The sequence below is a fragment of the Pristiophorus japonicus genome, chromosome 18 (assembly GCF_044704955.1).
Source record: "Pristiophorus japonicus isolate sPriJap1 chromosome 18, sPriJap1.hap1, whole genome shotgun sequence".
Taxonomy (NCBI): domain Eukaryota; kingdom Metazoa; phylum Chordata; class Chondrichthyes; family Pristiophoridae; genus Pristiophorus; species Pristiophorus japonicus.
Window position 1 is genome coordinate 20,263,786 of NC_091994.1, and position 23,173 is coordinate 20,286,958.

Genomic DNA, 23,173 nt, shown 5'->3' on the forward strand with positions numbered 1-23,173 from the left:
GGTGTCAGTGGGGATGCCGCACCTTATCAAGGAGGCTTTGAGGGTGTCCTTGAAATGTTTCCTCTGCCCACCGGGGGATCGCCTGCCGTGCAGGAGTTCCTAGTAGAGCGCTTGCTTTGGGAGTCTTGTGTTGGGCATGCGGACAATTATTATACTGATGCTCAGCTGGTGTAGCAGTATCGGTGTTAATGGCCTACAGTTTACACAATTGACAGTAGAAAATGTCTGCAGTAATATGGAAAGCTCTTCAATTATGAAATTCCATTTTTAAATTATATACTGTAAATACAGAAATTGACATACCAAAATACTTGGTCTGTGCACCCTCTTCATCAAAGACAGTCACAACTCCAGGTTTTAGCACCTGCAGCGTGGGTACATGAGCAGGGAGAATGCCAAAGTTTCCAGTCAGTGTTGGAACATCTACTTGCTTCACGTTGGCTTCATTATAAAATACCTGGCGGGAATAAAACAATTAACAGCCAAGAAAACTGCAGCACAGGTCTCCGCAACCCTCACCTTTCCCCATTAAAGTCAAAACCCATGTAACATTGTAGATCATTGTTCTAAATTTTGCAGGGATCTACATAGAGGCTAGTAACTTTCAAAAGCAACTTATGTCACTAGAAACACAGCTACCACACAAAAAGTTGTCAACTGAAATATACTTTTCCCCATAAACTACAAATGCTAGGAAGGTCACAAGTTCTATCTTTAGTCTGCGCTGAGCTAATCTCTGGTGAAAAAGTAGAAATGCTACAGTTGACCTCATTACCGTAAATGTAGGGAAAGGAAAACGTACTAGGCATTTTGCTCCCAGACCGTTACTGGAACTTTATGCAAGGATATCACAAGGGCAAGATTGAGATTGAATCAGAAGTGATGCCTCCAGGGGTCAGCTGTACTGCAGTCATTCACTGCCTTAAGCTCCAGCATGAAGATACTGCTGATGATACAAAGCTAGGTGGGAATGGAAGTTGTGAGGAGGATGCAAAGAGGTTTCAAGGGGATATAGACAGGCCAAGTGAGTGGGCAAGAACATGGCAAATGGAATAGTGTGGAGAAATGTAAAGTTATCCACTTTGGTAGGAAAAATAGAAAAGCAGAGTATTTTTTAAATGGTGAAAGATTGGGTGTTCAGAAGGACCTGGGTGTCCCTTGTACACAAATCACTGAAAGTTAACATGCAGGTCCAGCAAGTATTGTGTACAGTTTTGGTCTCCTTACCCAAGGAAGGATATGCCATAGAGGGAGTGCAGCAAAGGTTCACCAGACTGATTCCTCAGATGGGGAGGGGGGCATTGTCCAATGAGGAGAAATTGAGTAGACTAGGCCTATATTCTCTAGAGTTTAGAAGAATGATAGGTGATCTCATTGAACCATACACAATTCTTACAGGGCTCGACATGATAGATGCAGGGAGAATGTTGCCTCTGGCTGGAGAGTTTAGAACTAGGGGTCACAGTCTCAGAATAAAGGGTCGCCCATTTAGGATTGAGATGAGGAGAAATTTGTTCACAAGAGGGTGGTAAATCTTTGGGATTTTCTACCCCAGAGAGCTGTGGAGGCTCAGACGTTGAGTATATTCAAGACAGTGATCGCTAAAATTTTTGTATATTTAGGGAATCAAGGGATATGGGGATAGTGCAGGAAAGTGGAGTTGAGGTCGATGATCAGCCATGATCTTATTGAATGGCCTACTGCTGCTCCTATTTCTGATATTCATATAAAGAATGACCACTTGTGTAGTTACAAGAGTGCAACCAGTGCCACTGTATCTGTACCCCAAGCAAGGGATCAACACATTTGAGAAAAGGACAGAAAATTACGTTTTCAAAAAGTACAGCATTTCACCAAATCAAAAATTACACCACAATTATAGGGCTCTTTTGTTGGTTGGGGAGAATATTTAAAGCTTTATACTGCTGCTAATAACCCATGCTCTCCCTGAGCTGGGAGTATTTGGTTTCTCAAACATCAGGAGTAACGACATCAATAAATCCTGTGTTTTGTAACACCACAAGTCAATGACATGGAATGCACTAACATGTGATCGGTATATCTTCCATGCACAATTGAGATTTTTTCTTTGAATAATCAGGGAGTAATTTCAAGGGTGTGATCTAATCCTGGGTTAACCGATCCAAAACGGTTACAACCCCCTTTGCCTTGCCCAAGATCAATTGTGATTTGTATAAAATACTGTTTTGATTATGCCGATGACTAGAAGTGACAGTACAGTAATTTTTGGTGTGTGTACTGACCTCAGAAATGCAACAATAAATCAAGAGAATTTAAAATTTATCCTGGAGTTTGTTCCCCCAACAGCATCAGTGACCTTTTAAGTTCCACAACTATGGAAGCAATGACTTTTAAATTGTGCAACACCATTTCCTCATGACCGTGTCTACAAATTCAGAGGGCTCAATTTTGGCCACTAGAGATTTCTGGCGTACTTGCCAGAGGTGCGCCCGTTTTCCATGCTTGGAGGTGCGCCAAAAATCTTCGAGCCGATTTTGGCCGCTGTCCCAGGCCTTCTAGCTGCTGGCGTGGCATGGTGACTGGGTCTGTGGGCGGAGCCAGTGTTCTGCGCTGGAAACAGTGTCGGGATGCTGGATATGCGCAGTAGGATCGGGATTGCCGTGATCGCGCATGCACGGTAGAATCGCCCTCAGCCCCTCCACCCGGCGCTCTGCAGGCCCGCTGCCGCGTTCATAGCATGTAAAAGTGTAAAGATAGGATTTTACAATTGCCAATGTGACAGAGCCTGTGTGGTCTCGACTTTCGTTACTCTATGAAGTGTATTTACTGGCTGCAAATTTTAAGGGATTATTTTGTTCTAATGTTTCATAAAGCCTGCAAATAATAAATAGTACAGTTGGCAATGCACTTTAAACATAAAGTTCTAAAAATATACAAAATAACCATAAAGTGCACTGTATGGGAAGATGGGATGGGGTGCGGACTGAATGAGGTTTTAAATGAGCAATCGGCAAGTTCCATTGTTTGAAATACAGATATCTTGCCAGCAACATCTTGAAATGGAAGAGTCTGGACTTCAAACATAAATTAATGGGATACAGAGCTGATAAAGAGCACATTCGGTAAACTCTGTAGTGAAAATTTACTTAAATTAAGTTACACTTTACAATGACAGTGATGTATTTTACATGGAGATGGATCTGCATTACGGTTTGGTTTGTGTTCAAATCCCTCCATGGCCTCATCCCTCCCTATTTCTGTAACCTCCTCCAGCCCTACAACCAACCGAGATATCTGCGCTCCTCCAATTCTGGCCTCCTTAACATCCTCAATTTTCATTGCATCCCACTTGACAGTCGTGCCTTCAGCTGCCAAGGCCCTAAGCTCTGTGGTTCCTTCCCGAAACCTCTATGCCTCCCCCCTCGTTCAGCCCCTTTCCCCCTCCTCACTGTCAGAAACACAGAGACACTGACAGAGACATGGAGAGGCTGACAGAAACACCTTCCCTTCACATAATTTTTTTATTTGTTATTGATTGGTTGCTTATTACTTTGGCCTTGGTGCTTTAGGTGCAGGGTTCCTTCTATTTTTTTAATTTGATAATTAATTGCTTATTACTTTTTGTGCTTCGTTTAGTGCTTGGTGCTTTAAATGTACTGCTTTAAATGTACTTATGCTTCTTTAATGTTGTTGTGAAGGTGTTTAGTGCTTTGGAAACTCCTCTAACTTCCCTTCCCCGCCCCTGTTGATGTGTCTGCCTCAGCCGGGAGCCTACACTTGCTTCTTTATAAAAAGAGAAACAACTGTCCTCACTCAGCAAATATGAGGCAAAATATCATCGCAAGAGGTTTTAGGCCATTTTAAGTGACGGGTTAATGCTTTAGTCCTTTGTGTTTAATGCTGCCCCTCCCCCCCCGTCTCTGGCTGTGCCTGCACTGAACTTAACTCTAGGTAAGGTTTTTCAGAACTTACAAAACTGGACACTTACTCCATTCTAAGTTAGTTTGGAGTAAGTTTTCGCTGCCCAAACTTGCAAAACAGGCCTAAGTGGCTGGACACAACCCCTTTTGGAAAAAAAAACTAAAACGAAACTAAACTAACTTACTCGAACTGGAGCAAACTAAATGCCGAGAATTGCGATTTCTAAGACACTCCAACTAAACTAGAGCAACTCCACCCGAAACTTGGGCCCAATAATACTAAACTCATATTTGCTCTAATGACTATAGCTCAGATTATGCTGTAGTAGAGCATCTAACAGCACCTGCTATTAGTTATACTTGTTGGTGCACATTTAGATTTTCGCCACGATTTGACCCTCAGAGGCAAAAATCCAGTCAGTGGGATCCTCGGTCACCTCCTTGGGGCGGTGCTTCCACGTACTGCCGGGGAGAGGTGCGCCGACATGCAACGCCGCGGATTGCGTTACTGTCGTACTTTCGGCACTCTCCGCCACACCCAGAATACCGACAGGTACCTGTCGGTGCAGCCCGGCCAGCAGCGATAAGTATGAAGACCTGCAAAAAAGGCAAGTTAATATTTTTATTTTTAAATTATTTTTCAGCGATTTAGTAGGTAATGGTCTTATGAATGATTTTTGCAATTTTTTTGTTGTTTTTTTCCCCCCCTCCCAAGGCCTTTCTCGCAGCGTTACCGGCCTCGGACTAAAGTTGCCGAAACTCGCGGTTTGCGCTGCGAAACCTCGTGCAACACAGACTTTACCGAGATGTAAAGGCCGAAAGTTAGGTCTAAAAACGATAGTGCAGCAAAAACGGTAATTTTGGCGTAAAGCTCTTTTTCGCCAAAAACCCAGCCCTAGCTGTTTTGCAAGGAAAGTTGCTACTCGCGCGAGCTGATAACGAGGCACCTGGAAGGCAAGTGAACAGGATAACCAACTGTGTCCCTCCTTAACCAATCAGATTGAAGGACTGAGAAATAAACAAATGACATAGAAGAGAAGGAAGTGCAAATTAGTGACTGAAATCAATGTCAAATCAGGTACAGAAAAAAGAAAGATTGGATTGATAGAGAAAGAAACATAAAAGTAAAACATTTTTTAAAAATTCTAAAATACATTTTTAAAATATCCAACAATTAATTAAAATCTGACAGAATGAGTGCCAGGGAAGTGAAATGGCAGCAATGTTCCCCATAATTATTTTTGGGGCCGGGCAGTTCCTTTAACGGGTTGCACGATTTATTCAATTAAAAAGCCGGCTCACCAGCTGTGCGGGACCCCTGGAGCACTGTGCAGCTTAAAGTGAACCTTGATCGAGACAGTAATTAACAACTGCCACGTCGCGAAAAGGATACTTACGATTGTAATGATCAGGCTTAACTTTCTGTGGCGAGTTTAGTTTGTATCTACCTTGCAAATATAGCAACTTAACGCCTTTCAACGGTAAGGCAGATAGCGAGATGCTGTTTTCACAAAGCTAGCGGTGCAGCTGGACAACTCGGACAGCAACTTTTGGGTATTGGCATTTAACCGCGCATCTGCCCCTCGCTTGAAATTGCTGTTCCATTTACGCATAAATAACAGCGGGCACCATTAACCCCACCGTTATTTTGACAGCAAATTCTGGGCCATTACGTTTTGAGCCAGAGCTTCCAAAATACCCTTTTTATTCATTTTGCTCACATTGTTACAAGGCCTTTGCCTGCATCTGTCCTGTTGCCCACACCTCCACTCATGACACTCTCAACCCACTAGCCGAGACATCTACCATTTGCAACATAATTCTAGCATCACGTACAATTTATTTTACCTGCCCTGCTTTTCAGAGCGAGTGCTGCCTCCGACACTCTTGCTCACTGTTATCTAGCTGCTCTTCCAGAGACAATGTCTCATGTATCCAAAGCAGATATTAGCACTCTCCCATTCTCCTCATTATCCAGCAACTTGTACTGCTTCTAATCCAATGTACTATTGGAAGAAACTCGAATACAGATTCAGCAGCACAAAGGATCACCACCCAAAACGATATCTTGTATTTTCTCATCAAATGCTGGCGGACCTGTTGTATAGTTTCCAGCATTTTGTTTTTATTCAGTATGTACTTAAAAAATTCATAGGTCCACACTAGGATTAAGGAATTAAAACCATGGCGATCTCCCTCATGTCTATTGGGCTCGCTTTCCAGAAAGACCAAGTATCATGACTTTTATCACAAGATTCATTCCCACAGGTAGGAATTTAATGAACACAACTATCATAAATCTCATTGTCATAGAATGCAAGTGGCTGCTGACATCAGAATATCAGAAAACTACTTTGAATGATTTTGTACAAATGTGCAATTTCTGTTGACACTGCCCTATAAATGTAACAAAAATATATAGCCACAAATTTGCATAACTCAAATTTAGTCATAGAATTCTCAAATCCAGTATGATTTTTAAACATGGTTGGGAGAAGTCTCCACTTAACCGGTTTTGTTGTAATGAAAAAAGACCCAATTTCTTATCATAGCTGAAGCTACGCGATCTTAGTGAATCTCATCAGCAGCCCTCATGGCCTGGATAGACTTGCTAAGTAACAGAGCTCCTTCCAAGTGGCACAGGTGAGCTGCACAAATTATGCACTGTCACCATCGTTTTGACCACAATATGGACAAATACCACATGACCCAGCAAAAAGTGCTTTTTCAGGTTGCATGTGCAGGGCCTCATAGGTGCCTATGTCCTCTGCAACCTAATCAAGACAGGCGAGCCAGATTAAGAATGAGACAATGTGCACCAACAATCCGCACCCCAACACAGCCCCTCCTCCAATCCATTAAAACACAAATATGTAGTCCAGGTCTTGCTGCATGGACTGCTTCATTATCTGAGGAATTGCAAATGGAGCTGAACACTGCCCACTAGTGATGCCCTAGAAGGCCAAGTCCAACACTGCCTACCAGTCTTACCCATTACCAACTGTTTAATGCACGTGCTCAATAAGAGGCTTTGGCAACATGTCTGCCCTGAGGCCGACTCCTTCCAACATATGAAGACAGTAAAAGAGGATGGAAGAGACTAAGAATTAATCAGTTAAAAGAGATAGAAAGCTCTACATCAAAAGCGATAGACACATTTAAGATAAAGGGGGAGATAATTGATAAACTAATCAAACTTAGAGAGGTTAAAACTATTGGTCTGGATGGATTGCTTCCACACATATTAAAAGAAGTTAGTGAAGAGACAGCAAAGGCACTATTACATATTTTAACAATTCTTAGAAAAAGGAATAGTGGCAGAGGACTGACGGACAGCTAATGTTATTCCTATATTTAAAAAGGGAGCTAGAACAAAGTTCCGGGAACTTTAGACCAGTTAGCTTAACGTCAATGATAGGAAAGATAATGGAATCTTTCCTCAAAGATGTAATAGGAAAAAAAAAATCTAGAAACAGAAAATAAGAGTAGTCAGCACAGATTTCAAAAGGGAAGCTCATGCTTGACAACCTAATTGAATTATTTTAAGAAGTGACAGAAAGAGTAGACAAGGGTAATGCAGATGTAATATATTTGGATTCTCAGGAGGCTTTAGATAAAAGGTACCGTATAGTAGACTGTTGATTACTGTGAGAGCACATGGAGTGAAGGGACAGGTAGCAGAATGGATAGTAAGCTGGCTACAAAACAGAAAACAGAGAGTAAGGGTTAAGGGTAGCTACTCAGACTGGCAAAAGCTGGGAAGTGGTGTTTCACAGGGATCAGTGCTGGGACCATTGTTGTTCACAATGTACATTCATGATTTTGTACCCTGGAATCGAAATTAAAATTTTGAAGTGTGTACACAAAACCAAATTGGGAGGTATAGTTAATATAACAAATGTGAAAATGTAGGACGACATTAATGGGCAAGCAATTGGCAAATTACTTTCAATGCAAGTGTGATATGGTGTATTTTGGTAGGAAGTATAAGGAGACCACATACTGCTTGGAATAGGATAGAAGAGCAAAGGGATCTAGTGGTACAGATACACAAATCACAAAGCTGCAACCCAGGTTAATAAGACCATAAAAAAAGCAAATCAATTACTGGGGTTCATTTTCAGAGGAATAGAACTGAAAAGCAGAAACGTTATGTTAAACTTGTATCAAAGCTTGGTTAGACCACACTGGGAATATTGTGCCACAATGTTCCCTCTAATTTTTGGGGGGTTTCGCAGCCCACTCAAAATTCTACGCATGCGCGCTTTTTTCCATTTAAAAGCCAGTGAGCTGGCTGCATGGGACCTCCAGAGCGCGTGCAGCTGAAAAGGGAATATTGTGAAAAGAATAGAGGCATTGGAAAAGGTGCAAAAAAGATCCACGTGGATGATATCAGAATTGAGCGGTTATTCTCATCAGGAAAGGCTGAACAGGTTGGAATTCTTTTCTCTAGAAAATAGAAGGCTGAGGGGTGACCTGATAGAGGTCTTTATTATGCAACGGATTGATAGGGTAGACATAGAGAAAATGTTTCCATTTGTAGGAGAGTCCAAAACTAGGTCATAAATATGAGTTACCAATAAACCCAATAGGAAATTCAGGAGAAACTTTTTCACCCAAAGAGTGGCAATAAGGTGGAACTCGCTACAAGTAGTTGTTGAGGTGAATAGCATAGATGCATTTAAGGGGGGAAAAAAAAGTAATGACTTGCATTTATATAAGCATCTTTCACAACCCCAGGATGCCCCAAAGTGCCTTACAGCCAATAAAGTACATTTTTGAAGTGCAGTCACTATTGTAATATCGGATATATGGCAGCCAATTTGCACACAGCAAGTTCCCACAAACAGGAATGAGATAATGACCAAATAATCTGTTTTAGATGTTGATTGAGGGATAAATATTGGCCAGGACACCAGGGATAACACCCTGCTCTTCTTCAAATTAGTACAAGATAAACATATGGGGCAGAAAGGATCAGAAGGATATACAGATGGAGTTAGATGGAGTAGGAGGAAGCTCCCATGGAGCATAAATCCCAGCACGGACCAGTTGTTGCTGTGATGCACATGAGATTCAGGCTTCAAATGAATCGAGCACAAAGTAAAGAAAGTACTTGATGCTAAAGTAGAATTACACCAATTCCCAAAACTAAATAAAATGCTATATTTTGCAGTGTTTGCTTGAGATGACTGACGTCTGCTGTAAATGTAGGGGTGATAGGTGGACTGCAGCTTGGCTCTCAGGGCTACAGGCCTAAAACTTTCCTGAGCTGGTGATAATCAGAAAAAAAAATATATATATATGATTTTAAAATATAAGATTATGAGCAGGAGTAGGCCATTCAGCCCCTCGATCCTGCACCACCATTCAATATGATCATGGCTGATTATATAACTTCAGTACCCCATTCCTGCTTTCTCTCCATACCCCTTGATCCTTTTAGCCATAAGGGCCACATCTAATTCACTTTTGAATATATCTAATGAACTAGCCTCAACAACTTTCTGTGTAGAGAATTTCACAGGTTCACAATTCTCTGAATGAAGAGGTTTCTCCTCATCTCTGTCCTAAATGGCTTACCCCTTATCCTTAGACTGTGACCCCTGTTCTGGACTTCCCAATCAGGACCATTCTTCCTACATCTAACCTGTCCAATCCAGTCAGAATTTTATATGTTTATATGAGATCCCCTCTCATTTTTCTAAATTCCAGTGAATATAAAGCCTAGTCAATCCAGTCTTTCTTCATATGTCAGTTCTGCCATTCCAGGAATCAGCCTGGTGAACCTTCGCTACACTCCCTCAATAAGAATGCCCTTCCTCAGATTAGGAGACCAAAACTGTACACCAAAAATCTATCGATCTCTGTTTGAATATACTCAAAGACTGAGCCTCCACAGCCCTCTGGGGTAGAGAATTCCAAAGGTTCATCACCCTCTGTGAAGAAGTTTTTTCTCATCTCAGTCCTAAATGGCCCCTTATTCTGAGACTGTGACCCCTAGTTGGAGACTCCTCAGCCAGAGGAAACTTGAGTTAAAAATAAATAAATAAATATATTACATATAGAAGATAATATATGATTTAAATATAAATATTTATATATGTATATATGTTTTAAATTATTATATATATTATATAAATAAAAGATTTAAAAATAAAAGAAACTCATGCTGAACATTTGTTACACACATTCCCTCACAGAACCCTCAGAGTGCCGGCGCCGCCCGCAGCGCTCGGCCCATGCCCATGCCCAGGCCGCGGCCTGCCCTGCCGCCTTACCTTCGTCGGAGAGGCGAAGGTGAAGGACATCTTGACAGCCGAGGAGGCGGCCGGCGCCGCTTCGGCGTAGCCTCGGGCCAGAGCCGCCCGGGCCAGGTGCAAAGCGTTGGTCCGGATCATGGAGCGGAGGGTGGGGGCGAACATGCCGCGGATTGTGGTACCGGGCCGGGCTGGGCTTAGGCTGAGGGAAGCTGGCTCCTTTCAATGGCCGCGCGCCGCCAGACCGACAAGGACAAGCTGCTACCCAGCCTGCACCACGGCCCCCCCGCGCAGGCGCGCAAACACACCAGCGCCCTCTGGTCTCTGTAGTTCTCCATCTCATTGAGTGGGAACTACAACCACCACAATGCAATGGGAGGCATGTTTTGCTGGCAGTGCTCCCAATGAGGACTTAACACATCTCACTCATTTGCTTTCGAGCCTTGCATTAGCCGTGGTTCAGTGGTTAGCACTATCCTCTCTGAGTTAGAACAGTTGTGGGTTCAAGTCCACTCCAGAAACTTGAGTGCAATAATCTAAGTTGATACTCTATTGCAGTGCTGAGGGAGTTCTGCACTGTCGGAGGTGCTGTCTTTCAGATGAGACATTCAACTGAGATTTAACAGTGGACGTAAAAGATTCCATTGCACTATTGCAAAGAAGAGCAGGAAAGTTATCCCCAGTGCCTTGGCCAATATTTATCCCTCAATCAACATCATTATCCCACTCCAGGGACTTGAGCACATAAATCTAGGATGACGCTCCAGTGTATTGGTTGTAATCTACTAAAATTCCCTGGATTCTGGGAGGTCCCAGCAGATTGGAAAACTGCAAATGTAACGCCCCTATTTAAAAAAGGTGGCAGACAGAAAGCAGGAAACTATAGATCGGTTAGCCTGACATCTGTCGTTGTGAAAATGTTGGAGTCCATTATTAAGGAAGCAGTAGCATGACATTTGGAAAAGCATAATTGAATCAAGCAGAGTCAGCATGGTTTTATGAAAGGGAATCATGTTTGACAAATTTGTTAGAGTTCTTTGAGAATGTAACGAGCAGGGTGGATAAGGAGGGAATCAGTGGAAGTGGTGTATTTGGATTTCCAGAAGGCATTTGATACGGTTCCAAATAAAAGGTTACTGCATAAGGTAAAAGTTCACGGGGTTGGGGTAATATATTAGCATGGATAAAGGATTGGCTAACTAACAGAAAACAGAGAGTCGGGATAAATGGGTCATTTTCCGGTTGGCAAACAGTAATTAGTGGGGTGCCACAGGGATCGGTGCCGGGGCCTCAACTATTTACAATCTATATTAATGACTTGGATGAAAGGACCGAGTGTAATGTAGCCAAGTTTGCTGATGATACAAAGATGGGTGGGAAAGCAAATCCTGAGGAGGACACAAAAAAATCTGCAAAGAGCTATAGACAGGCTAAGTGAGTGGGCAAAAATGTGGCAGATGGAGTACAATGTGGGAAAATGTGAGGTTATCCACTTTGGCAGAAAATATAGAAAAGCAAATTATTTTTTAAATGGAGAAAAATTGTAAAGTGCTGCAGTACAGAGGGATCTGGGGGTCCTTGTGCACGAAACACAAAAAGTTAGTATGCAGGTACAGCAAGTAAGCGGGAAGGCAAATGGAATGTTGGCCTTTATTGCAAGGGGGATGGAGAATAAAAGCAGAGAAGTCCTGCTACAACTGTACAGGATATTGGTGAGGCCACACCTAGAGTACTGCTTATAGTTTTGGTCTCCGCATTTAAGGAAGGATATACTTGCATTGGAGGCTGTTCAGAGAAGTTTCACTGGGTTGATTCCGGAGATGAGGGGGTTGACTTATGAAGACAGGTTGAGTAGGTTGGGCCTGTACTCATTGGAGTTCAGAAGAATGAGAGCTGTTTTTATTGAAACATGTAAGATAATGAGGGGGGTCGACAAGGTGGATGCAGAGAGGATTTTTCCACTCATAGGGGAAACTAGAACTAGGGGGCATAGTCTCAGAATAAGGGGCCACCCATTTAAAACTGAGATGAGGAGGAATTTCGTCTCTCAGAGGGTTGTAAATCTGTGGAATTCTCTGCCCCAAAGAGCTTTAGAGGCTGGGTCATTGAATATGAAAGTAACACCACTTTTTAAAAAGGGAGGGAGAGAGAAAGCGGGTAATTATAGACCGGTTAGCCTGACATCAGTAGTGGGGAAAATGTTGGAATCAATTATTAAGGATGAAATAGCAGCGCATTTGGAAAGCAGTGACAGGATCGATCCAAGTTAACATGGATTTATGAAGGGGAAATCATGCTTGACATATCTTCTGGAATTTTTTGAGTGTCATGTATGTAACCTTCATGTAACTGTAACCTTCATAACAACACTGAATACTGTGTACACCTAAGAAATGCACACCTTGACCACAGGGGGTGAACTTGTGGGAGACACTCCTCACCTGGTCATCCAGGTATATAAAGGAGGTCCCACGCAGGGTCATCACTTCTTGGTCCTGTGAATAAAGGTTCAGGTCACAGAGTGACCTTGTCTGCAGAATGTGCCTCGTGTGAATTTATAGTAGTGTGTAAGGACATTACATTTGGCGACAAGAAACAGGAATCAACGACTCACGAGCATGGCCACCGGTAGCACAGAGGAATGGTACTGTGTTGGTGAGGATGGGGACGATTTCGTTGAGAGGCTCCAGCAGAGCTTTGTCACGAAGGACTGGCTGGGAGACGCAGCGGCCGACAAGCGCAGCGGCCGACAAGCTACTGACCAGTTGTGGACCTAAGACGTACGCGCTGATGAAAGACCTGCTCGCACCCGAGAAGCCAGCGGACAAAATCTTTGAAAAGCTCAGCAAACTGATCGGTGAGCACATCAAACCGGCAAGCAGTATACACATGGCCCGACACTGATTCTATGCACACCGACGTCGGGAAGGACAGAGCATACCGGACTTCGTTGCGGACCTTCGGCGCTTGGCCAGCCTCTGTAAGTTCACAGACGCCTGCAGAGGAGAGATGTTAAGGGATTTCTTTATTGAGGGCATTGGTCATGCCGGGATTTTCAGAAAGCTAATTGAGACCAAGGACTTGACCTTGGAAGTAGCGGCGTTGATGGCTCAGACTTTCATGGCGGGGGAGGAGGAAACCAAGATAATATACGCGCACAACTCTGCTTCCAATGTAGCGATGGATCAGAGAGTTAACATTGTAAACGCGACTCAGAACCCCGCAGGCAGGCAAGGGCAATTTGACACCACCCAGGCAGCAACGGACTCTAGAGTGGGTCCTCAACAGAGACAATGGCAGGTTGAATGGACATTTACGCCATCACGGTGGACACTGCGTCCCGGGATGGGACCATTGACACCCTTTAACAGAGTGCTCAAGAGTAATCAAAGAGACAATCAGAGAGGAATGCCTGGTAACAGCCCTTTTGTTCACAACGATCTCAGCTCTTGCTGGAGGTGTGGGGTCAGACATGCTGCAAAAACCTGTAGGTTCCAACAATTTATCTCTAGAAATTGTAACTTCATTGGACATTTAGCCAGAATGTGCAGGAAGCCCGCAGCAAGGCTAATTTACGAGGCAGATGAACCAGAAGAGGGGTCTGCAAGGCAGGTTGATGCTTGGGACAAAGCAATGGACACTGAAGTTCAGCGGGTTCATGTGGCAAACATCCACAGCTCATATACCAAAACGCCACCTATGATGATGAAAGTCCTAATAAATGGCATCCCGGTACGCATGCAGCTGGACACAGGGGCCAGCCAGTCACTTATGAGTGTCCAACAATTCGAGAAACTATGGCCACTCAGAGCTAGCAGACCCAAACTAGAACGCATTGACACACAATTACGGACGTACACCGAAGAGATATCCCAGTGCTAGGCAGTGCAATGTTGGTGGTCACACATAATGGATCAGAGAACCGGCTGCCACTCTGGATTGTCCCTGGAAATGGTCCCGCGCTTTTGGGGAGGAGCTGGCTAGCCGAGATGAACTGGAAATGAGGGGATGTGCACGCCATTTCATCTGTGGAACAAAGTTCATGCTCACAGGTCCTACAGAAATTTGAGTCACTATTTCAACCTGGTGTCAGCACTTTCAAAGGTACCAAAGTAGTGATACACATCACCCCAGACACCAGACCAGGGCACCACAAAGCCAGAGCTGTGCCGTATGTGATGAGGGAGAAAATTGAGAGTGAGTTGGACAGATTGCTAAGAGAGGGCATAATTTCGCCCGTTGAATTCAGCAACTGGGCAAGCCCCATCGTCCCTGTCCTAAAAACGGATGACTCGGTCAGGATCTGTGGTGACTACAAGGCCACTATCAACCGAGTGTCACTACAAGACCAATACCCGCTTCCGAGAGTGGAGGATCTTTTTGCCATGCTGGCAGGCGGCAAGCTGTTCACCAAGTTGGACCTCACTTCAGCCTACATGACCCAGGAACTGGCCGAAGAATCCAAGCTACTGACCACCATCACCACGCACAAGGGGCTGTTTGTCTACAACAGGTGTCCATTTGGCATTCGATCAGCGGCCGCTATCTTTCAGAGGAACAGGGAAAACCTGCTCAAATCCATCCCTGGAACAATCGTATTTCAGGACGACATCCTTATCACGGGTCGAGACATCGAGCAACACCTCCACAACCTGGAGGAGGTGCTACGTCGACTGGACCGGGTAGGCCTGCAACTAAAGAAGTCCAAGTGTGTGTTTTTGGCCCCAGAGGTCGAGTTTATGGGCAGGAGGGTTGCTGCAGATGGGATCCGGCCTACCGAATCCAAAACAGAGGCGATTCGTCGTGCGCCCAGGCCCGGCAACACATCGGAGTTGCGTTCATTTCTGGGACTCTTGAACTATTTCGGGAACTTTCTGCCGAACTTAAGCACAGTGTTGAAGTCGCTACACGTGCTCCTGCGTAAGGGTTACGATTGGTTTTGGGGGCACTGTCAGGAACGGCTTTCAATCGGGCGCGGAACCTGCTTTGTTCTAACAAGCTGTTGACTCTGTACAACCCCTGTAAGAAATTGGTTTTGACATGTGATGCATCATCCTATGGGGTTGGGTGCGTGTTGCAGCAGAGTAATGATGAGGGCCAACTCCAACCTGTGGCTTATGCCTCCAGATCGCTCTCCCAAGCAGAACGGGGATATGGGATGGTTGAAAAGGAAGCACTCGCATGTGTCTACGGGGTGAAAAAGATGCACCGGTACCTTTTTGGCAGGAGGTTCGAGTTAGAAACGGACCGCAAGCCGTTAATATCCCTGTTGTCAGACAGCAAAGCTGTCAATGCCAATGCATCAGCTCGCTTACAGCGATGGGCTCTCATGCTGGCTGCGTATGACTACACCATACGGCACCGGCCAGGCACCAAAAATTGCGCTGACGTGCTCAGCAGGCTTCCACTGGCCACCACTGAGGGGGCGGCGGAGCAAAGCGCTGAGATGGTCATGGCCGTTGAAGCCTTTGACAGCGCAGGCTCCCCCATCAAAGCCTGCCAGATCAAAATATGGACCAACAGGGACCCCCTCCTAACCTTGATTAAGAAATGTGTCCTGACTGGGGTTTGGGCGCCCGCACATGGAGCATGCCCTGAGGAGCTCAGACCGTTTCACAGACGGATGGATGAGCTCTCCATCCAAGCCGACTGCCTACTATGGGGCAGCCGGGTAGTCATGCCCCAGAATGGAAGGGAAGCATTCATCAGGGAACTTCACAGCGAGCACCCAGGCATCGTGCTAATGAAGGCAATTGCCTGGTCACATGTATGGTGGCCGGGAATTGACTCAGACCTGGAACACTGTGTTCGCAGGTGCACGACATGTGCCCAGCTGGGCAATGCCCCCAGGGAGGCCTCACTCAGTACCATGGCCCTGGCCCATCAGGCCATGGTCACGTATTCACGTAGACCACGCGGGCCCGTTCATGGGAAAAATGTTCCTCATTGTTGTTGATGCGTACTCGAAATGGATCGAGTGCATCATATTGAATCCGTGCACGACATCCACCACTGTGGAGAGTCTGCGTGCGATCTTTGCGACCCACGGCTTGCCAGACATCCTGGTTAGTGACAACGGCCCGTGTTTCACTAGCTATGAATTCCAGGAGTTCATGTCGGGTAATGGCATTAAACATGTCAGGTCAGCACCGTTCAAGCCGGCTTCCAATGGCCAGGCAGAACGTGCGGTCCAAGTCATAAAACAAGGCATGCTCCGATTCAAGGACCCTCCCTTCAATGCCACCTATCGCGCCTCCTGCTGGCCTATAGGTCCCGACCGCATTCGCTCACGGGAGTCCCGCCCGTGGAACTACTCATGAAATGTACACTTAAAACTCGGTTGTCCCTCATTCATCCTGTCCTGTCAGACATTGTTGAGGGCAAGCGCCAGTGCCAAAATGAGTGCCATGACCGTAACTCATAGGGGAGATGTATAGAAATCGATGACCCTGTATTTGTTCTCAAGCACGCTTTGGAGCCCAAGTGGCTTGAGGGTACTGTAATTGGCAAAGAGGGGAATAAGGTCATAGTGGTCAGACTTAACAATGGACAGATATGCTGCAAGCATCTGGACCAAGTAAAAAAAAGGTTCAGCATGGACACTGAGGAACCTGAGGAAGATCATGAGATGTTGCCCACACCGCCGCCAGTGAACGAGCAACAAGAACATTCAGCAGCATGCACAGTCCCTGCGGCCAGCCCGGACAAGCCGGAATCACCACAGGCGACAGAGACGCATGCCAAGGCTCAACAACAAGAGCCCCAACTGCGGCGCACCACGAGAGAGCGTCGACCGCCTGAAAGACTTAATCTTTGACCCCTTAAGACGTTGTGGGGAGGGGGGGGAGGTGATGTCATGTATGTAACCTTCATGTAACTGTAACCTTCATAACAACACTGCATACTGTATATACCTAAGAAATGCACACCTTGACCACAGTGGGTGAACTTGTGGGAGACACTCCTCACCTGGTCATCCAGGTATATAAAGGGAGGTCCCACGCAGGGTCATCACTTCTTGGTCCTGTGAATAAAGGTTCAGGTCACAGAGTGACCTTGTCTGCAGAATGTGCCTTGTGTGAATTTATAGCAGTGTGTAAGGACATTACATTGAGGATGTAACTAGTAGAGTGGACAAGGGAGAACCAGTGAATGTGGTGTATTTGGACTTTCAAAATTTGACAAGGTCCCACACAAGTGATTGGTGTGCAAAATCAAAGCACATGGTTTTGGAGGTAATATACTGACGTGGATAGAGAACTGGTTGGCAGACAGGAAGCAGAGAGTCGGGATAAATGGGTTCTTTTTAGAATGGCAGGTAGTGACTAGTGGAGTGCCGCAGGGCTCAGTGCTGGGACCCCAGCTCTTTACAATATACATCAATGATTTGGATGAAGGAATTGTGTGTAATATCTCCAAGTTTGCAGATGACACTAAACTGGGTGGCGGTGTGAGCTGTGAGGGGAACGCTTGGAGGCTGCAGGGTGACTTGGACAGGTTAAGTGAGTGGGCAAATGCATGGCAGATGCAGTATAATGTGGATAAATGTGAGGTTATCCACTTTGGGGATAAAAACGCGAAGACAGAATATTATCTGAATGGCGGCAGATTAGGAAAAGGGGAGGTGCAACGAGACCTGGGTGTCATGGTTCATCAGTCATTGAAAGTTGGCATACAGGTACAGCAGGTGGTGAAGAAGGCAAATGGTATGTTGGCCTTCATAGCTAGGGGATTTGAGTATAGGAGCAGGGAGGTCTTACTGCAGTTGTACAAGGCCTTGGTGAGGCCTCTCCTGGAATATTGTGTTCAGTTTTGGTCTCCTAATCTGAGGAAGGACATTCTTGCTATTGAGGGAGTGCAGCGAAGGTTCACCAGACTGATTCCCGGGATGGCTGGGCTGACATATGAGGAGAGACTGGATCAACTGGGCCTTTAAACATTGGAGTTTAGAAGGATGAGAGGGGATCTCATAGAAACAGATAAGATTCTGACGGGACGGGACAGGTTAGATGCGGGTAGAATGTTCCCGATGTTGGGGAAGTCCAGAACCAGAAGACACAGTCTTAGGATAAGGGATAGGCCATTTAGGACTGAGATGAGGAGAAACTTCTTCACTCAGAGAATTGTTAACCTGTGAAATTCCCTGCCGCAGAGAGTTGTTGATGCCAATTCATTGGATATATTCAAGAGGGAATTAGATATGGCCCTTACGGCTAAGGTGATCAAGGAGTATGGAGAGAAAGCAGGAAAGGGGTACTGAGGGAATGATCAGCCATGATCTTATTGAATGGTGGTGCAGGCTTGAAGGACCAAATGGCCTACTCCTGCACCTATTTTCTATGTTTCTATGTTTCTCTATTTTGGACGGAGATAGACAGATTTTTGAACGATAAGGGAATAATGGGTTATGGGGAGTGGGCAGAGAAGTGGAGCTGAGTCCATGATCAGATCAGCCATGATCTTATTAAATGATGGAGCAGGTTCGACGGGCCAAATGACCTACACCTGCTCCTATTTCTTATGTTCTTATGTTCTTATGAAGTGCTGAAGGAGTACGACACTGTTAGATGAGATGTTAAACCAAGGCCCTGTCTGCCCTCTCTGGTGGACGTAAAAGATTCCATGGCACTATTTCAAAGAAGAGCGGGGGAGTTATCCCCGGGTGTCCTGGGCAATATTTATCCCTCAATCAACACAACAAAAATCAGATTATCTGGTCATTATCACATTGCTGTTGTGTGGGAGCTTGCTGTGCGCAATTTGGCTGCTGCGTTTCCCACATTACAACAGTGACTGCACTCCAGAAGTATTTAATTGGCTGTAAAGCTCTTTGAGACGTCCGGTGATCGTGAAAATGGAAGTCTTTCTTTAAAAAAAATATTATCTGGTAATTTGTCTCATTGCTGTTTGTGGAACCTTGCTGTGTGTGAATTTCTTGTCACTTTTCCCTACATTACAACAATGACTACACTTCAAAAGTGTTTGTAAAGTGCATCTGTAAAATGCATCTAAAGTCGTGAAAGGTGCCATTTCCTCGATGCCAAATTCTTACGCTGAAATTTAGTGTCCCTTACTTTTGCAGCAGTGGTCACCAGCCAGGAAAGGTATCACAATTTCACAAGATAATTGCATACGAGAAAAGCCTTCGGCTCATCGTGATTCATCCAACAAGATCCTAACATCATCCCATTAATTATTTCTTAAATAATTCCATTGTTATTGACTCCACTATTCTATCTGGACGTTTATTCCACATATTGATTACTTGTTCTATGAAGAAAAAATTCCTGCTAACTGTCCTTGAAGTACCCTTCTCTAGTTTGAACCCATGTCTTCATTCTACTCCCACAGTTTCATTTAAAGTTCAACACCTACTCCACAAACAGTAAGTATATAATTTCACCTTGCCTCTTACTGAAGCTTTCCTTCTTGGCTATACTTTCCACTAGCTGGCCTGCCCAAACTGCTACAGTATAACCCTTATCACCAAGTGTTCTCTCCTCATGTTCTTCTGGTATTCCACTCCTCTCACCCCTCCTTTCCTCCTTCAGCCTCTGCACTGAGCGACTCTGCATCTTCGATGATTTCAATCTCCAGCTCAGCTCCACTCTAATCAGATTCACTGCCCTCCTACCCTCCCTAAACCTGTCCCACCATATAAATTCCCCGAACCATTTCATGGCCATTTCCTCGACATTGCCAACTGCAGTGGTCTTTTATTCCCAGGATCCTAAGGCAAACTCTGATCACTTCCTTGCATCTCTCATCACCCACATCCTCCTACCCCCTTCCAATCCCACTTACTTTTATGTCTGTCCTGGAACTCTCACTTTCAAACTGCACTTCCAAACTCTAAAGCCCTCCTCCGTTCATGCCAATAATTATGGAGCCATTGCTTTGCTTAATCAGTCCATAACCTTCACCTTTAATGCCCTTGTCTACAGCGAAATCTGTACTCTTGCCCATCTCGGTCATTCCCCTTTGGAATGGTCTTCACTTCGCTCCCTCATGTCCAAGGGGCTCAGACCTGAGCATTTAGTCATAGAATTGTTAGTTCTGGGTAGGCCACATCAGGCACTATCAGGCATTACTCTTCTCGACCAAAACCGCCCACTAATCCGTCTTTCGATGAGACGTTAAACCGAGACCCCGTCTGCCCTCTTAGCTAGATGTGAAAGATCCCATGGCACTACTTCGACCCAATATCCTTGTCAATATTTATCCCTCAATCAACATCACCAAAGCAGATTATCTGGCTATTATCACAATACTGTTTGTGTAAATTGGCTGCCACATTTTCAACATTACAACAGTGGATACATTTCAAAAGTACTTCATTGGCTGTAAAGCGCTTTGGCCTGAAGTCATGAAAGGCGCTGTAAATGCAAATCTTTCCTTCTTTCTTTCCAGGATCATCTTGGACAGCAAAGAGAACATCCAACTTCTTTTCTTCACTATCAACCCCCCTCCCCTGCCCCCTCCACCCTCACCTCCATCAACAAGTGTGAAGAGCGCCTGAACTTCTTTGTCACCAAGACTGAGACCATCCATTCAGCTGCCTCTGCTGCTTCCTCGCCTTCCCATCAAGCCATGACTCCTCCCGCCCTAGCCCTGAACCTGCATCTTTCTCTAATTTATCTCCCAATCCCCTCATGCCCTCCTCAAACTCAACTCAATCAGTAGAAACAGACTGGACAAAGAAACAGCAAGATGTTAACATTATGGTTGCTTTTAGCTGTTCATTTATTTTCTTTAAAGTACCGATGAGTCTTTTGCTCTTTAACAATAAACCAAAGGAGAGTGCCCGTTAACGGCAAAGAGCATTACTGAAAATAAGCCATATCCCCTGTGTGCAACATTGGTTTTAACATTCATATTTCAGTCAGTCATTTATAGAGCACTGCAAAACATTTCTTTTTCTTTTCAGCTGCATCAAACATCAAGGTATTGGTTAGTGTCCAATTTTCAAGTTTAGGCATACTTCGAAAAGCAGTTTCAGGCACGTCATCAGTCCCTTATCAATTCAGTTATTCACAGAGTTTTAAATTGCTGTAGAGATCAGTGTGGGTGTGAGGCAGCCTGGATGTGCATCCAGCAGCCATGAAAAACGATCTTAGCGGCAGACAGCTTTGCACTGTTCACTGCAATACATTGAGATGGCAAATGAGCACTTTGTTCAGTCAATCTACTTATTGTACAGACCAGTTAGGTTGAAATCCATTAGTTGAATGTTTTACGAGTCAAACTTTGTACAATGACCCAAAGTCCTTAAATTTAAACAAATCAAATCAATTGAAAACAGCCTAATAGATGCTATTAAGTTCCACAAAGTGGCTTATACAATAATTGGAAAAAACCTTTTATGCAGCTAACAGAAGCCCTTGAAGCAATAATAATATCCATCCAAACACTAATAGATTTTCCAGACTTTTGCCCACAGGGAATGTCCCATTTTCCCAAGCGCTAAAGTCAGCAAAAGGGTTGGAGACGCATTTCAACGCTTCTCAATTCCTTTTACGTTGCCCCAAAATTTCCTAGGCTTCCCTATGGTTTGGGCTTATCTCAGGCATGTTAATGAAGTGGGTAGAAGTTTTAAAGGCCTCCCACTCCATTTTACTGGGAGAAAGCTCGCTGGACACGCCAGCGCAGATGCACCCATTAAAACATAGAGCTGGAAATTCCCTCTGTAAACCCCTCCTCCTCTCCACCACCAGTCTTCTTTTAAGAGTCTCTTTAAAATCCACCTCTTTGGCCAAGCTCTGTGACATATCTTGGAATGTTTTCTACATTAAAGGTGTTATGCAAAGGCTGTAATTATATGCATCATTGGTGGTATTTCTCCAGCAAATTGAATTGTCTACTGCATTTGGTCCACGTCTCTGAGCCATACAGGAGGGTGGATATCACTACAGCCCTGTAGACCATGAGCTTGGTGGCAGATTTGAGGGCCTGATCTTCGAACACTCTTTTCCTCAGGCGGCCTAAGGCTGCGCTGGCACACTGGAGGCGGTGTTGAACCTCATCGTCGATGTCTGCCCTTGCTGATAATAGGCTCCCGAGGTATGGAAAGTGTCATATCTTCGGAGAACACACAAGAAACAACCTGTAAGATGGCTGCAGGTTCCGGAATCTTCTGACCTGCTGGTCAGGTGACCTGCTCTTTATTAAACAGCACTAACTGCAGTAACACAGGCATCCACAGTGTGGAGCTACAGACATTACACTTCTCCCTCCTTAATGAAGAAGTTATTATAACAAACAATAATCATACATAACTTGCATGGTTATACATAACAAAGGATATGGACTTATTTTGTCATATTTACAAATCAAGCTTAACCACTTGTTTTCTGTTTCGAAGAGGATACCTTTGTTCTCGAACAGAACCTTCCAAATATGGTGTTGAATTTAAACTCATTCGAGGTTGATCCTGAGGGAAGTTTTTCTCCAAGGGATGCCCTTGATTTCCATTTGAACTCCGTCTAACTTCAGACTGTTTCTTTTCCTGACTCGGACTCAGATTTAAATTCTGACAAATCTCTTGGATTTGTTTCCAGTACATTGGATGTAGGATATGCTACTGGTGTATCAAAACTATCTGATGAGTCAGAAATAATTGAATCACTCCCACTCTCAACTACTTCCATGTCTTTGGGTAAAATATGATCAATGTGAACAAACCTAACCTGTCCATTATCAAACATCTTGACCAAATATGTGCGAGGACCACATATCTTCACCGCTCTTCCTGGTAACCACTTTACCCATTTATGGTGATGGTTCTTCACTCTCACCTTCTGATTTAATTTCACATTTCTCTCTTTTACTCTACCTCTATCATGATTCCCTTTCTGTCTTAATTGTGTCTCTTTTACAGACTGTGCCAAGTTTGGTTTTAACAATGAGAATCTGTTTCGTGGCTGTCATTTGAGAAACAACTCTGTTGGTGTTCTACCAGTAGTTGTGTGAGGAGTATTACGATACGTTATTAGAAAATTAGCCAATTTGTGG

At 44.5% G+C, this 23,173-nt stretch overlaps 1 protein-coding gene across 1 annotated transcript in view; it reads right to left on the reverse strand.

The window, feature by feature from the left end:
• Nucleotides 1-10,441, reverse strand: part of atp5f1d (ATP synthase F1 subunit delta) — a 29,028-nt gene extending 18,587 nt beyond the window's left edge. Inside the window, exons 1-2 of the mRNA XM_070859722.1 lie at nucleotides 10,184-10,441; nucleotides 304-457 (exon numbers count right to left, since the gene is read on the reverse strand). Coding sequence (XP_070715823.1) covers nucleotides 304-457; nucleotides 10,184-10,327 — 298 coding nt within the window. The 5' untranslated portion in view covers nucleotides 10,328-10,441. The remainder of the gene's footprint in view (nucleotides 1-303; nucleotides 458-10,183) is intronic.
• Nucleotides 10,442-23,173: the final 12,732 nt, after the last annotated feature.